Genomic DNA, 16504 nt, shown 5'->3' on the forward strand with positions numbered 1-16504 from the left:
CCTCTCTTAGTGAAAATGTGTTTGGAGTTACCATCCGAGCTTATAGGCTATGTTAGAGTTTGCACTTCCTCTTCCAATTATAATGTGGGGAGGTCAAAATAATGAAAAGGGATCTACCAAATCAATGTATTTTAACCCAATGAGTCCCACTGTAATGCCGGCGCGTTTTGCACTTCTAACCCCTTTTAAACATTGTGTGTTTGAGCTACAGACTTCTAGGTTGGACCAGTGGATTTGTCTATTTCTCCAATGGTCTGTGGGATTAACGAGGGCTGAACTAGAGCAGTGTTTGTGAGACAAGGGCAGATCCCGAAGGGGCCCGGGCCGGGTCTTTTTTACCAAAACATCTAGTAGAGTCCGAATGGTTTCGGCTACAAACTATTAAGCTACAGACTCTAACGAACATGTAGCATGTTGTGCTCTATGACGCTCACAAGCTACACAAGATTCGTTAGAGGAACATAGGAAATCCCAGGACATAGTGTCTATAATACTGTAATAAATCTCACATAGTTGCTGTCAAATTCAACATTCCAAACAGTTGTCACTAACTAGTCGGATATTCATTTCCCATTGAGCAAACAATTTCTGTATGTCACGCCTTGGTCTTAGTATTTTGTGTTTTCTTTAGTTATTTGGTCAGGCCAGGGTGTGACATGGGTTTATTGTGTTGTCGTATTGGGGTTTTAGTAGGCATTGGGATTGTGGCTGAGTAGGGGTGTCTAGCATAGGCATTGGCTGCCTGAGGCGGTTCTCAATCAGAGTCAGGTGATTCTCGTTGTCTCTGATTGGGAACCATATTTAGGTAGCCTGGGTTTCACTGTGTGTTTGTGGGTGATTGTTCCTGTCTCTGTGTTAGTAGTTTTCACCAGAGATAGGCTGTATAGGTTTTCACATTCCGTTTGTTGTTTTTGTATTGTTCGTGTTTTTTCTTTATTAAAGATGTATCGAACTAACCACGCTGCATTTTGGTCCGACTCTCCTTCGACGGAAGAAAGCCGCTACACTGTACTTAAAGCATTCATGTAAATTTGTTGGTACAATTTCTTGCTTTGGCTGACTTTTTATATTGACATTTGTCCATAAAACTCATGAATGCAACTGTTTTATCAAGTTGTTTTGTGTTATACTTGTATACCTAGCTGTCCTGAAAAGAAAATGGTAAAACATATCATTGTGAGGCTAAATACATGGCTCAAGGTATGTGGACACCTGCTCATCGAACGTCTCATTCCAAAATCATGGACATTAACATGGAGTTGGTCCCCCCCTCTGCTGCAATAACAGCCTCCACTCTTCTGGGAAGGCTTTCCACTAGATGTTGGAACGTTGCTGCGGAGTTCGGGCACTGATGTTGGGCGATTAGGCCTGGCTCGCAGTCGGCGTTCCAATTCATCCCAAAGGTATTCGATGGGGTTGAGGTCAGGACTCTGTGCAGGCCAGTCATGTTCTTCCACACTGATCTCGACAAACCATTTCTGTCGGTGAGCTTTACACCCCTCCAGCCGATGCTTGGCATTGTGCATGGTGATCTTAGACTTGGGTGCGGCCACTCGGCCATGGAAACGGACAGTTATTGTGTTGACGTTGCTTCCAGAGGCAGTTTGGAACTCGGTAGTGAGTGTTGCAACCGAGGACAGGTGATTTTTATGCGCTTCAGCGGTCCCGTTCTGTGACCTTGTGTGGCCTACCACTTCGCGGCTGAGCCGTTGTTGCTCCTAGATGTTTCCACTTCACAATAACAGCACTTACAACTCCGAGGCAGCTCTAGCAGGGTAAAAATTTAACAAAATGACTTGTCGGAAAGGTGGCATCCTAAGACGGTGCCACATTGAAGGTCACTGGGCTCTTCAGTACGGGCCATTCTACTGCCAATGTTTGGCTATGGAGATTGCATGGAGGTGTGCTTGATTTTATACACCTGTCAGCAACGGGTGTGGCTGAAATAGACAAATCCACTAATTTGAAGGGGTGTTCACATACTTTTGAATATAGAGTGTTTTTTAAATAGATGTTTAATCTATACTTGGAGTCAAAGTATAGATATAATATTGTCAAAAATAATATCATGATATGTCCCCCCCCCCCCCATCAATAGTAATGACCAGTGAGTCATGGATAATGATTTAACCCTAAATGGTTATGGATAGTGTGAGTTTTGTGTATAGTATTGTATAGTCTACATGTTTGTGTTTAGCCATTGTTACTAACGTCATATTCAGTCATTGTTACAAACACACACACCGTGTCGAGCATCTGCAGCACTCTGTCCTGTTCGCAGGCATCCAGGCCGTCAATGATGACCGCCATGCGGGTCTGGTTCTGGGTGAAGCCATCGATGGTCTTGGCCATCTTGGACATCAGCTCCACCTCATGCTTCAACACCTGGAGCAACCAAACACACACACACACACACATCAACCACTACATACTGTATAACTACAGACAATGTGCCTCTTCCTATTAATTCATCTCTGTTTTGATAGTGGTCGTAGGAATGTAGCTCCCGAGTGCCTAACGCTATCATGTAACAACATAACGTATTTATTCTTAACCGTGTTAAAACTGTAGAATACCATTTAACTAGCGACATGATGAGCCAAGTCCTAACTCGATCAACTCATTTGATCTACACGTGCGTGTAACTTCCGTGTTCCAAGTCTGTATCGACATTGCTGCGTGATTCACAAGTTACATATCTATTCTCAAGTCAGGGATTCGGCCCTATTTGAATATAACTGGAGAGGAACCTATCAAACAGAGTATTCCCTATGAGCAAAAGACGTTGAAAGGATGTTGAAAAGACGTTGAAAATGGGCTATAAAAAGGGGTTTACACTACCTTCATGAATCCCTCGCTCTTGAGCTTGTGCATCTTGTTGGCGGCACTGTGCAGCCTCTTCCTCTGGGAGTTGAGGACGGAGTCAGCCACCTGCCACCAGGTCCTACAGTTCAACAGGAGGGCCAGGCCCACCACGCTGGCCATGGCGATCAGCACCGCGTTCACCGTCAGGTTCTCACGCTGCACCTAAATACATGTAAATGAGGTTCACACGTGCAAAAAAAAAACATGTTTTTTTCAATGTACAGCAGATGCTCAACACAGTGTGTGTGTGTGTGCTTGTGTGTGTGCACATTTGTGCGTGTGTCAGTGTAGGTACCTTAAAGATGGCCAGCAGCGCCATGGCTGTGATCAGGCAGCCCAGCGTCACGACGAACAGCATGAAGCTGGGCACGCAGCAAGTCTTCTTCCACTTCTTACCTAGAGGGGAGAGGGGACAAATATCTAATTCACACCCCTTTTCCACGACGCTCCAAACTGAGCTCGAGCGCATCCAATTTTATTTGATCACTGCAACTTGATTGGAGTTCACCTGTGGCCCGATTCAATTGTTTGGACATGATTTAGAAAGAAACACACCTGTCTATATAAGGTCCCACAGTTGACAATGCATGTCAGGGCAGAAACCATACCATGAAGTGCAAGGAACGGTCTGTAGAGTGCTGAGTTGAGGGGTATACTGTATCTGAGTAAGGGGATAAAACCATTTCTAAAACAATTTCTAAAATGTTGAACATTTCAAGAGCACAGTGGTCTCCATCATTGAGAAATTGATCAAAAAAATATGGAAGTGCCCAGACTCTGCAAAAAAATGACCTTGGTGAGGGAGGTGACCAATAACCCAATGACCACTCTGACAGAACTACAGAGTTCCTTGGCTGAGATGGGAGAACCTGATCGACGGACAACAGTCTGTCTCTACAGCATTTCACCAATCTGGGCTTTATGGGAGAGTGGCCGGACTGTAGCCACTCATGAGAAAAAGGCACATGACAGCACGCCTGGAGTTTACAAAGAGGCACGTGAAAGACTCAGATCATAAAGGCAAACGATTCTGTGGTCTGATGAGACAAAAATGTGGTGGCAGCATCATGCTGTGGAGATGCTTTTCATCAACAGGGACTGAAAAATGTGTAAGGATACTGTAGAGGAATACATGAATGGATAAATGCAGGCAAATCCTTGATGAGAACCTGCTTCAGAGTGAAAATGACCTCATACCTGGGGGTGAAGCTTTACATTCCAACAGGACAATAACCCCCAACCATACAGCCAAAGCAACGCTGGAATTGCTTCAGAACAAAAATCCAGCTAAAGCTCAGACTTAAATCCCATTGAAAATCTGTGGAAAGACTTGAACATTGCTGTTCACCGCGTCTCCCATCTACAGACAGTGAAGAAAATCTGCAAGGAAGAACGGGAGGAAATCCCCAAATCCAGATGTGCAAAGCTGATAAAGACATAACAACTCAAAGCAGTAATCGTCAAAGGTGCTTCAACAAAGTATTGACTCAGGGGTGTGAAAACTTTTGCAAATGAGATATTTCTGTGTCAATAAATGTGCAAAAAGTGTCTATAAACACATTTTCACTTCATCATTATGAATTCAGGCTGTAACACAACAAAATATGGAATAAATCAAGGGGTATGAATACTTCCTGAAGGCACTGTACACCAGGCCTGGAGTTGCGCCATTTTTAGGGGCAATACCATTCTTCAAGAGGTGCTCAATGTGCCGGGGCACCAAGGCCATCTACTAGGGCACCAAGGCCATTAACCAAAATAGCCAATTAAATTGATTTGAAACCAAAAAAACACTATTCAAGAAAAACACAAGTGTATATAAATGTAGATGAATAACTAGCCTACATGTCAAAGGTAGGTGATAGCCTATTCCTTTTGTTTACAGCCTTTCGTGTCCACACCGATATCTGACATGACAGAGGCACCAGAAAATGTAGCCACACTTTAATGAGACTTAATTACATACATAGGCTAAATGCCAGTCATGTTTGACAAATTAAAATGTAGGATTATTGATGTCTTAAAGGCTTGATTCTGTCGACATACTCGGGGAACTGTTCGTTCAGATAGGAGGGAAAGAACAGTGCCTGTCGGGTACCACCACATCACCCACCTTGCAATCTAAGCGGAGGCAGTCGGCATTTTGAAACCATTTAACAATCAATTTAATGGCTTAAAACGTAGGAGTCACGTCTTACCTTACTTCAAAGTAGCCTGGCCAAATTATTTGAGCACAAAAGCAGCAGGCTCTCGTTGGTTTTCAAAATCAACTTTCTGTTACTGTCCTGCAGCCAAAGACGTAGCCACATTAGCGACCCACGTTGTCGCATCTTTAGATCTTTGTCACGTGAAACTGCTCGCATTTCACAATAAGGCTGCAACATGACATTTGGAAAAAGGGGAAGGGGTCTGAATGCTTTCTGAATGCACTGCCTAGCCTACTGCTGTGTGCGCTTATAATGCGATGAAATAATAGGTTAGCAACATTTTAAGCTAAATGTTCTGATCTGTTGCATCAACTTTATTGCTTTTAAAATTTTTTTGGTTTGTTGATGTACTAAATGTACGATTTTGAGATCTATCGTCCCACAACTGTGCCAGATTCTGTTTGGAAGACTTATTTCTAGCACAGAATGACAAGCTGACCAACAGAATAGGTCAACTTTTGTACTTTGGGGGTTAGTAGGTTGACATAGGCTAGTGCTTCTGCTGTTTGTTACTCGTCCTGTTAGCTGAGGAAAAGCAAACGTGGGCAGTTCTTCTAGATGTCTTCAACGTGCACCTCGGGAATCCCATGAGAATGGCGTGAACCGTTGCATCCCCATGCGTCGGTCTTCACTTGTACTTCGAAGCTGCGAGGCCTGTGATAAGGACCCGGTCACCTGACAGGCATTGGCTATTAAGAATTGAGATACCTGAGAAAGCCATGTGAGTAATAGGTGCTTCGGAGCACGGCGATTGGTAGCCGGTAGAAGGGAACTACAATATTTCAGCCCATGGTGGCACAACGCCCACACAAGGGAGCCGCAGGGAAATTCGAGGCCTGCTGTACACTAAATATACAGTATTAGAGACAGAGGTAATACGACAAGGTTATAAAGGATATCGAAAGTGGAGGCAAACGTAGTACCTTGGTTCTCCTCGTTCTTGAACACCCTGAAGAGGCGGGTGGCCATGAAGCCAAACTCCCTCTCACAGGCATCAGACAGAGTGGCTATCATCTCTGCCAGGCTGGTCTCCCCTCCCACACTGGACAGACGATTGTAGTCTGTGAACAAAAACCTGACACACACGCACGCACACACACACACACACACACACACACACACACACACACACACACACACACACACACACAGGCAAGGATTCTAGAATATACTTTTTCTATTGAAGGTCGTTCACATCAAGGTGCGTGTGCACGAGCGGCATCAAGCATGTATTTTATGTATGCATGTATGTGTGTGTGTTACCTGACAGGCAGGGCGCGGGTCGTCTGCTCTGGCAGCTCGGGGGGGTTGACAAACATGAGTTTGAGCAGCAGCTCCAGGTAGCCCACCTGGCGGGCCAGACGGGTGCTGAGGACCCACGCCCAGTTCCAGTTCTCCCCCTCACGACGACCCCCGAAGTACACCAACACTGCAGGGAGGGAGAGAGAGAGAGAGAGAGAGAGAGAGAGAGAGAGAGAGAGAGAGAGAGAAAAGAGTACATCATATTTCTGACTGACCATCAGACGTTCCCCTACCTATGACGCCGTCCAGTGGGCGGAACGTGAGAAATGTGGCATGTGGCGAAACGCTGTCAGAATCGCTCGAGGCGTAGAACCAAGGCGCCCTCTAGTGATGTAATACACGCAACTCTCCTTAACTGCAGGAAACCCGAAGGCCCAGAGTTTTTGTTGACTCGTTTCATTCTCCTCTGTTCCGTTCTACTCTAGTGTTCCTCACCAAAGAAGACGTAGAGCAGGGTGAGGAGGCTGAGGGAGACGGCGATGGCCAGGCGGGGGTCGACGGTGAAGCCCAGGACAAGAGCTACAGAACCACACAGCAGCAGGGACAGGAGCACCACCAGCCACGAGAACTGGAACAGAGGCTCAATCTGCTGGCCTGCAAATGTCTTCATCTCATCTGGAGGAGCGGGAGGGAGGGAGAGAGAGGTTATACAAAAAAAAATGAATAGGCAAGTGAAAATGAGTAGGACCCCTAGCGGTTCCTGCCTTACACAGGAAACTACAAATGAGGCACTGAGGCAGTCAAGCCTGGCAATGAGAAAAAGGAAACTCATTTTTATAGAGCTAATGCACAGAACGTGACCAAATGGGTGGACATATTCCCTTTTAGATTCATATTGCTGTTGTTTAGTGAGAGGTTAAAAGTCTAATTATTTTTCAAACGAGAGCCTCAGGACACTAGCAAAAGAAGAGCCCCAGTGATATTCCTGGTGGTGCTCTCTTACCCTCCAGCTTCTTGAGCAGGAAGGACTTGCCGCTGCCCCACTGGGCGTACAGGCCCACACAGATGGGCGGCTGCATGGTGGGCTCACTGAGGATGTCTGCCAGGGCACTGCTGTATAGGTCATAACCCAGCATGTCACCGTCAGACTCAGAGGGAGACAGGTGCTCTGAGAGACAGGGGGAGAGAGAGAGGGGAGAGTGTTGAGTGGTCAACACTTGATAAATACAGCAATACTTCCAAACAATAAATCATCTCATTTCCAAAACAAGATTGAAAGTGCTAAAAGTAATGATTCACGTTAAAAGACGTTTTAAATAATACCAGTTGGGCATTACAATTTCATTCACAATAACAGGCTAAAACACCACCCTAGAGTACTCTTGTGCACTATATGCATGTCGATGTGATTTGAGTGTCAGGTCTCACTGGCTCCAAAGATCTGAGTGAGGATGCTCTTCTGGTGGGTGCAGTCGATGTTGTAGGGCGTCTCGCCGGCCTTGTTGGGGCGGTAGAGCAGGCGGCCATCTTTAGGGTTCCTCAGGAGGAGCTCAGCCAGCTTGCGGCTCCGCCCCCTGATGGCAATGTGAAGGGCCGTGTCGCCTTTCTGGACAGGAGACGAGAGAGATGGTTACAGTAGAGTGGCGTGGAGGTAAAGTGCGGTCGAAACACTGGATTGCACAATGTGGATATGTATCCGGCGGTCACGCGTCAGACGCTGGCTAGAATACAGAACCTGTGGTGTTATTCTAATGACATAGGCTGGGCTCTATATGTCATGTTTGTACAGTACCTTGTCCACAGCAGCCACCTTGGCCCCTCTGTCCAGGAGCAGCTCCACTATCTCAATTTTCCTCATCTTGGTGGCTTTGATCAAAGGGGTCTCTGCGTCCTGAAACACACATCATCATCATCATCATCATCATCATCATCATCTCAGACCAAGAACAGTGATTGGTGAGAATAGAACCCAGCAAATGCGCATTTGCAACGCTAATCGCACTTGTTTAAAACAAGTTCTTAAAACCGTCACCACTTTATCACAATGTTGATGTTGACACGAGAGGAATTTGTCACAGTGCTTATAAAATGATTGTTCACTTATGTACAGCAGCTGTGGCTGTTCCTTACCTTGGTGCAGCTCTCAGTGTCCGGGTTGCATTGGAGGATGTCTCTCACCATGGTGGCGTTCGCTTTCTCCACTGCCCAGTAGAGGGCAGTCTTACTATCCTGTTTTACACAGTTGAGAACAGGGTCATATTCATTAGGCACCAAACGGAAGAAACCTGACAGAAACAGGGCGGGACTACCGGAACATATCCAATAAGAAACGCTTGTTCTTGTTTTCCGTTGTTAAACATTTTGCTACGGTGTGCCCTAATAAATTGGCATGACGACCGATCAGAGATGTTAAAGGTCCAATGCGGCGGTTTTTCATCTCAATATCAAATCATTTCTGGGTTACTGTGATCGCTTTCATTTAAAATGGTCACAAAGAAACAACAATAGTTTCTTGGCAAAGAGCAATTTCCCAAGCAAGCATTTTGCGGGGAATGTCTGAGTGGGGAGGGGACTCCTACCTGTCCCCTGACGTCAATGTCGGCATATTTGTTTAGGAGGGCTCTGACGATCTCCACATGGCCTCCTCGCACTGCTCCGATCAGCACCGTCTCCCCACTCTGTGACACACACAATAAACATCACAGGCTTTCAATACAGAGAACGCAAACTCAAACCACCACACAACAGAAAAGATGGGTTATACTGTAGAGGAGCAAGACGATATGTGCTGTTACCATCAGCACATTCATCCATATAGCATGACCATTATCATTCAGGTTGATGTCACCCTGTCTAGACTCTACTGTCTATTGTCAGGGTTATCGGGGCAATGTTTCAGCTCCTCTTTAGAGGTTGGCGATGGTCATCTACCCTGTCTGGTATGTTGACGTAGGTGCCAGCGTCCAGCAGGTCCTGGACTATCTCAGTGTGGCCCTCCTTGGCAGCGATCATCAGGGCCGTGTTGCCGTCCTTGTCTGTCATGTTGACGTTGGGGTTCCTCTTCAGAAGCTCCTTCACCACCTCATTGAAACCACCCCGCACAGCCACGATCAGAGCGGTCATGGAATTCTGATAGGGAGAGAATAACAGTCAGGTTGTTGTCATTTCAACACAGTGTTTCCTTTCATGGATTGCAGCTGAAGCCTATTTGTTCACGATGAACGGAGATGAATGGATATCTATACGGACAAAGCTCTGACTCATCAGATAAGGCCTTATTTTAAAGAGTGTGTAGTCAAGCGCATGACAAAAACCTCTGACAATGAATTTGTGAATATTCATACACCCCCCCCCCCCCCCCAAAGACAAAATAGATTTTTTAAAATATATTTTGGAGTGAACCGACCCCTTGCTTGAGCCCATTGTGTGTGTGATCCGCTCAGGCCTTGTGTAATGAGGTTTTAACGAGAATAGGGAGGTCCACTTACCGCTCCCTCCTGGTCCACATCGGCCCCATTGACCAGCAGGTGTATCACACTGTCATAGTGGCCCTTCCTGGCTGCCCAGATTAACGGGGTAGTGCCATACTGAGAACAGGGGAGAAGAGAAAAGAAGAAAGAGAGAGACAGCGTTGATGACTATTGAAACACCGAATGTAGGGTCATTTAGTGTACTTACTTTAGGTTACTTTGTCATTTTTATACAAGACAAATTGAACACAGGACCAGTGGTGAGTGCTTACCTTGTCAGAGCAGTTGACTTTAGCTCCATGATGAATCAGGAGATGCACTATATCAGCATGGCCTCGTCCAGCCGCCCAGATAATGGGGTAGACGCTGTACTGTAAGGACAGACATCAGCATATTTAACTCATTCTGAAATACACTAATTATTTACCCAATTATAGAAGGCCTGATGTGCTTCAGATAAGAATAGTACCAGTGTACCTGGCCAGTGATGTTGGGGATAGCTCCCTTCTCCAGCAGTAGCTGGGTGACCTCCACACGACCCTTATAGGAAGCCCACATGAGGGCACTCCATCCCCCCTGTACAGTAAACCACACAGGCGTGCACACACACACACACACACACACACACACACACACACACACACACACACACACACACACACACACACTTTAAATGGGAAGTGGTGACATGTATAGTTAGTGGCTATTGCCACAATTCCCACAGTGCCAGGGAGAAGTAGAGCAGTCATCTTCTGTATGATGTCATGATGTCATACAGCACGACATGCACATAGCCAAACAGTGGGTTTAATCCTGTTATTAGTACAGACATGCTGGCACCCGGGTGTCTTAAGGCGTCAGCAGGCTTCAGTTCGGCTGGCGCCTAAGAGGTTTGGAGCTCGAGTCTGCTCACATACTCCCTTCAAAGACCTTCGCTTGGAAAATGATTCAAATAAACGCCAATTGTTTGTCCATTTTGAGACACCGTAGCCGGTGTGCACTTCCTCAAAACAGTCCGAACGAATCCAAGATCACTCAATAAATCTGTGTTACATTTTCCTGTTTTTGCCAAGGAGATTTTCTATCTGACTAAGACGTCTGTGGTGCAATATTTCTCAAGTGAAAAAATGTGCATGAGGATGAGTCATCTCTCGTTGAATGACAACAGGCACTTCATTGAATAATCCTACGGTCGGCCAGCGGCTTTTGACTTCCCTCGAGAGAAAAAAACATTGAAGAGACGAAAAATCACTTGCCGAAGTCCAAAACAACAACAACAAATTGCCACATAATGTCACAAAAAGTCGTCATAACATATGCAGAAACGGTTTCCGAACTGACACGCAACACAGCCATGATTGATTGCCTGAGTCACCTTACACTAGAACCAGTGTACCAGTGTAAATATGAAATGGAAATAGCACATTTCAGAAGGCAAAAGCTTTGGTCATGACACTCAAACACTGTCATTAGTCTTTACCCCTACGGGAAACATGCAGAAGTGCAAGAACACAGCCTATTGAATAACCTAAACCGTACTGTGAATGAACACAGAGCTGCAGACAGAATAGGATGTGAAGTAGGCTTCTTCCACTGAGAGGTTTGTATTACAGATATTAACCATATCCCAGGTTAATGTACTCCGGACATCCAGAGCTCAGTAAATGCAATTATTACAAAACGGAGGAGATTATATTGGAGGTAATGGAATCGCATCCCAAGCTAATGGATAAATCACTTCAAAGCAGCCTGGAATGGATTGCAGTCAGACATAAGACAGTAGAGGAAGAATATGAATAGACTCTTTCTACTGTGTGTGTGTGTGTGTGTGTGTGTGTGTGTGTGTGTGTGTGTGTGTGTGTGTGTGTGTGTGTGTGTTGTTGGGTATTGTGACAGCAAGGAAAATATGAATTTCAGTGCAAATGGACCAACAAAGCAAGTATTGTATTGCATTATAGCTCTCATACGAAATACCCAATGGCCACCATCAATGACAGTCAATGACTGCTGTGCCAGAGTTGTAGGTGACCTTGTTCACCCCAGAATTTTTGAAAATGCATGTCCTTGCCCAATACCCTGTACCCAGTGCCCACCCTCCTCTCTCACCATGTCCCGGTGCTCCAGGCTGGCATTGTTGGCCAGCAGCTCCTTCACCACCTCCACATGGCCCTCCTTAGCCGCTGAGATAAGTGCCGTCCAGCAGTCCTGTTGACGGGCAGAACACAGGGGTTACACTTGGTCACCACGGAAACTCCAATCATGTCGTCGTCGCCGTGGACCACCACCAATCAGAGGGCTGCCGGCCTGTATTAATCCGCTGCACAGTGCTGTACCTACCAGCTGGTCGTACCAGGTGCTCATGGACGCGGGGCGGAGGTGACAGAGAGAGCGCGTCAGATAGAGAACAGAGAGCAAAGGAGAGAGGGAGAGAGAGACGCGGTGCCCAGGTCTGGTCCGTCTCACTCAGTCTGGTGTAGTGAGAGTCTGAGTGTGTGTGTGTCTGAGGTTTAGTAAGAGGTTGAGGCTGGGTGTGTTGATGGAGACAGCAGCTCTACACCCTGTAATTTACTTTTAACAGAGGCCTGAGGTATTCTGCAGGTGCACATTATGGGGCTCTGTGTCAACCCACAGTGTGGTGAGTTCATCAGGCTGGACACTAAGGGCTTTTATCAGGCAGTGGAGACCAAATGTTAACTCTGTGCGGTAATGTAGTCTGTTGGCATCCTGGTGCATTTCAGGGTTGAACCATGGTTTTTACTATGTACCTTGAGCGACCGAAATCTTACGTGTTCCCAGCAGACTTATTCTCCCTGTCCTGAGCATAGGCGTGTGGTTGTGATTGGAAAAGTCCTAGGTCTAAAAGTCATGTGACAGCAACCCTCAAACCCATTGTCTAGCTACCATTTCTTTTAAGTGTGGTGTGCGAGTGTGTGTGTGTGTGTGTGTGTGTGTGTGTGTGTGTGTACCACGTCGTCCAGGTTGACATTGGCTCCTCTCCTGATGAGCTCCTGGACCATCTCTATGTTGCCCTGCTCTGACGTCACCATGAGGAGAGTCTGACCATTCTGAGGGGGGGGGGGGTCAGAGACAGAGAGACGGTCACTAATCACAATATAGTTACCCGAGCACTGATTTAATTGGAGCATTCACTTTTATAGCAAAACCCGGCTAAACAAATGAGCCTAGTACTTATTTAGATGTTTATGTTAACTCTCATTTGTATGTTTACTGTGTTCCGCGCGACGCCTAGTATCCAGTGGTCATTGACTCACCTCGCTCCTGCTGTCCACCTCCTTGAACTTGTCCAGGTGGGCTTTTATGGCCGGCACGTTGTTCTCCTCAACGTAGCTGAACAGGCTCTGGGTGGCCAGAGTGGTCATCTTCAGAGAGGTGGTGGTGTCCATGACTACGCCTCACCACCGTGACTAGGAGACACAAAGAGAGGTTATTAGCCTATGTACACATGCACCTGGCACAGTCAAAGCTGGCTGGACATATTCGAGGCACATTGTCATAAGGACAACCCAACAGATTAATAAGCCATGAGTCAATAATCACAAGTTGATGTTTTTAGTTCAAATGTCAGTCAAATTCACAGGAGGTTGGTGGCACCTTAATTAGTGAGGATGGGCTCGTGGGTTAATGGCTGGAGTTGAATAGGTTGAACGGTGTCAAAGACATCAAAAGTGGTGTCATGTGTTTGAGGCCATTCCATTTGCGCCGTTCCAGACATTATTATGAGCCGTCCTCCCCTCAGCAGCCTCCACCGGTCAAAATGCTTCTAAACGCGCTATGGATGTGTTACTGACATGCCTAGTTAAATCAAATCAATGGATTATGACTGTAAATAGGCCCTAAGCCAAGCAGTACAAACAAAGGGAATGTGTGTTGTCCACTCACTGCTTTGTGTTTCAAAAGGATGGTATTTCTTTGAGCTTTGAAATGTTATCAGAAGTTCAACTTCGCAGAAGCAAACAGTGAGCAGTGCAGACAGAGTGCATTCGGAAAGTATTCAGACCCCTTCCCCTTTTCCACATTTTCTTACGTTACAGCCTTATTTTCCTGCTCAATCTACACACAATACCCCATAATGACAAAGCAAAAACAGGTGTAGACATTTTTGCACATTTATAAAAAAATATATTTAAAAAATACCTTATTTACATAAGTATTTAGACCCTCTGCTATGAGACTTGAAATTTGGAACCACCAAGACTCTTCCTAGAGCTGGCCGCTCGGCCAAACTGAGCAATCAGGGAAGAAGGGCCTTGGTCAGGGAGGTGACCAAGAACCCAATGGTCACTCTGACAGAGCTCCTCTGTGGAGATGGGAGAACCTTCCAGAAGGACAACCATCTCTGCTGCACTCCACCAATCAGGCCTTTAAGGTAGAGTGGCCAGACGGAAGCACTCCTCAGTAAAAAGCACATGACAGCCCGCTTGGAGTTCGACAAAAGGCACCTAAAGGACTCTCAGACCTTTAGAAACATCTAGTCTGATGAAACCAAGATTGAACTCTTTGACTCTTTGGCCTGAATGCCAAGCGTCACGTCTGGAAGCAACCTGCCACCATCCCTATGGTGAAGCATGGTTGGCCCAGCGCCGCCCGGGTTAGGCCAGGGTAGGATGTCATTGTAAATAATAATTTGTTCTTAACCGACTTGCCTAGTTAAATAAAAAATGTTATAAAAAATATAAATAAATGGTTGTGGTAGCATCATGCTGGGGGGATGTTTTTCAATGACAGGGACTGGGAGACTAGTGAGGATCTAGGGAAAGATGAACTGAGCACAGTACAGAGAGATCCTTGATTAAAAAAAACTGCTCCAGAGCAGTCAGGACCACAGACTGGGGCGAAGCTTCACCTTCCAACAGGACAATGACCATAATCACACAACCAAGACAACGCATGAGTGGCTTCGAGACAAGTCTCTGAATGTCCTTGAGTGGTCCGGCCAGAGCCCGGACTTGAACCCGATGGAACATCTCTGGAGAGACCTGAAAGTAGCTGTGCAGCGATGCTCCGCATCCAACCTGGCAGAGCTTCATAGAATCTGCAGAGAAGAATGGGAGAAAAATCACCTCCAAAGGTGCTTCAACAAAAGTACTGAGTAAAGGGTCTAAATACTTATGTAAATGTGATATTTCAGTTTCATATTTTTTTTTATACATTTGGAAACAAATTTTAAAAAACGTGTTTTTGCTTTGTCCATTATGGGGTATTGTGTGTAGATTGAGGAGGAAAATAAGACTGTAACGTAAGAACATGTGGAAAAGGGGAAGGGGTCTGAATACTTTCCGAATGCACTGCACACTTGCATTTCATACAGGCCTAATAAGTATGGCAGAGGACATGAGACTGGACAGCAACTATAATTATAACAGTTAGAGACGGGCATGAGTATTGAAGCACTCAAATGAACTGTCAAAACTCGATCAGATTTCTTTTTTTATATACTTTAAAACGATTTGGTTTAAATGTTGTCTTGAAGAACACTTACATTTTATTTGGACTCTAGTGTTCTATTTGTGCATGTGCATTTGCGGGACAGAACAAAAAAGAAACCATGCCAAGCATCACACGGTTTTTCTCCCAAAATTCCCTTGTTCCATCTGTGTCTCACTCGCTCAATTGCGTTCTGACCACTCCCTCTACACACATGCCGAGTGTACGCACAAGCTCTGTTAGGCCTAATAACAACTAACTAATGGGATACACAAGCTACATTTATTGCCAAATGATGACAGTATCACAAATTCAAAATGGACTGGTTGAATGAAGTAGGGAAATATGTGTTCAAATAATAAACTGCAGTTTTGGAATAATTGCGTCTGGTCTATTTTTATTTTTCGCTTAGGCCAACTTGCGTTTATCACCGCATACACAACGTCAAAATTGGCTATATCGCCCAAATTCAGGAAGGGAAAGAAAGCTTTTTGTTCTTAATTTAAGGTTAACAGTGTGGTTAAGGGTTAGGTATAAAATTTGATTCTAAGAAGAGAAATTGTATAAATAGGTGGGATGTATGACTGTGGTCACTACTGACAACCCTACACAACATGCAACAATTTAAAATACTTCAGATAAATTCATGTAAGGAAATCAGTCAATTGAAATAAATTCATTAGGCCCTAATCTATGTATAACACATGACTGGGATTATAGATATGCATCTGTTAGTCACAAATATATTTTTAAAAATGGTAGGGGTGTGAATCATCCAAACCAGTCAGTATCTGATGTGACCACCATTTGCCTCATGCAGCGTGACACATCTCCTTCACGTTAAGTTGTTCAGGCTGTTGATTGTGACCTGTGGAATGTTGTCCCACTCTTCTTCATTGGCCGTGCGAAGTTGCTGGATATTGGCGTGAACTGGAACACGTCGATCTTGAGCCTCCCAAACATGCTCAGTGGGTGACATGTCTGGTCAGTGTGCAGGCCATGGAAGAACTGGGACATTTTCAGCTTCCAGGAATTGTGTACAGACCCTTGCAACATGGGCATTATCATACTGAAACATGAGGTGATGGCGGCGGATAAATGGCACGACAATGGGCCTCAGAATCTCATCACAGTATCTCTGTGCATTAAAATTGCCATTGATAAATTGCAACTGTGTTCATTGTCCACAGCTTATGCCTGCCCCATACCATAACCCCACCACCACCATGGGGCACTCTGTTCACAACGTTGACATCAGCAAACCGCTCGCCCACA

The 16504-nt window shown here is 45.5% G+C and overlaps 1 protein-coding gene across 3 annotated transcripts in view; it reads right to left on the reverse strand.

Annotated features, from left to right (window-relative positions):
• Nucleotides 1-16504, reverse strand: part of kidins220a (kinase D-interacting substrate 220a) — a 76922-nt gene that overhangs the window by 56052 nt on the left and 4366 nt on the right. For all 3 annotated transcript variants that reach the window (XM_029675055.2, XM_029675056.2, XM_029675054.2), the window contains exons 2-19: nt 13057-13209; nt 12751-12849; nt 11891-11989; nt 10262-10360; nt 10057-10155; nt 9803-9901; nt 9246-9443; nt 8894-8992; nt 8445-8543; nt 8107-8205; nt 7743-7920; nt 7318-7482; nt 6810-6989; nt 6336-6501; nt 5996-6147; nt 3161-3261; nt 2842-3027; nt 2245-2385 (exon numbers count right to left, since the gene is read on the reverse strand). In XM_029675055.2, the coding sequence (XP_029530915.1) occupies nt 2245-2385; nt 2842-3027; nt 3161-3261; nt 5996-6147; nt 6336-6501; nt 6810-6989; nt 7318-7482; nt 7743-7920; nt 8107-8205; nt 8445-8543; nt 8894-8992; nt 9246-9443; nt 9803-9901; nt 10057-10155; nt 10262-10360; nt 11891-11989; nt 12751-12849; nt 13057-13188 (2391 nt within the window). In that variant the 5' untranslated portion in view covers nt 13189-13209. The remainder of the gene's footprint in view (nt 1-2244; nt 2386-2841; nt 3028-3160; nt 3262-5995; nt 6148-6335; nt 6502-6809; nt 6990-7317; nt 7483-7742; nt 7921-8106; nt 8206-8444; nt 8544-8893; nt 8993-9245; nt 9444-9802; nt 9902-10056; nt 10156-10261; nt 10361-11890; nt 11990-12750; nt 12850-13056; nt 13210-16504) is intronic.

The sequence above is a fragment of the Oncorhynchus nerka genome, linkage group LG12 (genome assembly GCF_034236695.1).
Source record: "Oncorhynchus nerka isolate Pitt River linkage group LG12, Oner_Uvic_2.0, whole genome shotgun sequence".
Classification (NCBI taxonomy): Eukaryota; Metazoa; Chordata; class Actinopteri; order Salmoniformes; family Salmonidae; genus Oncorhynchus; species Oncorhynchus nerka.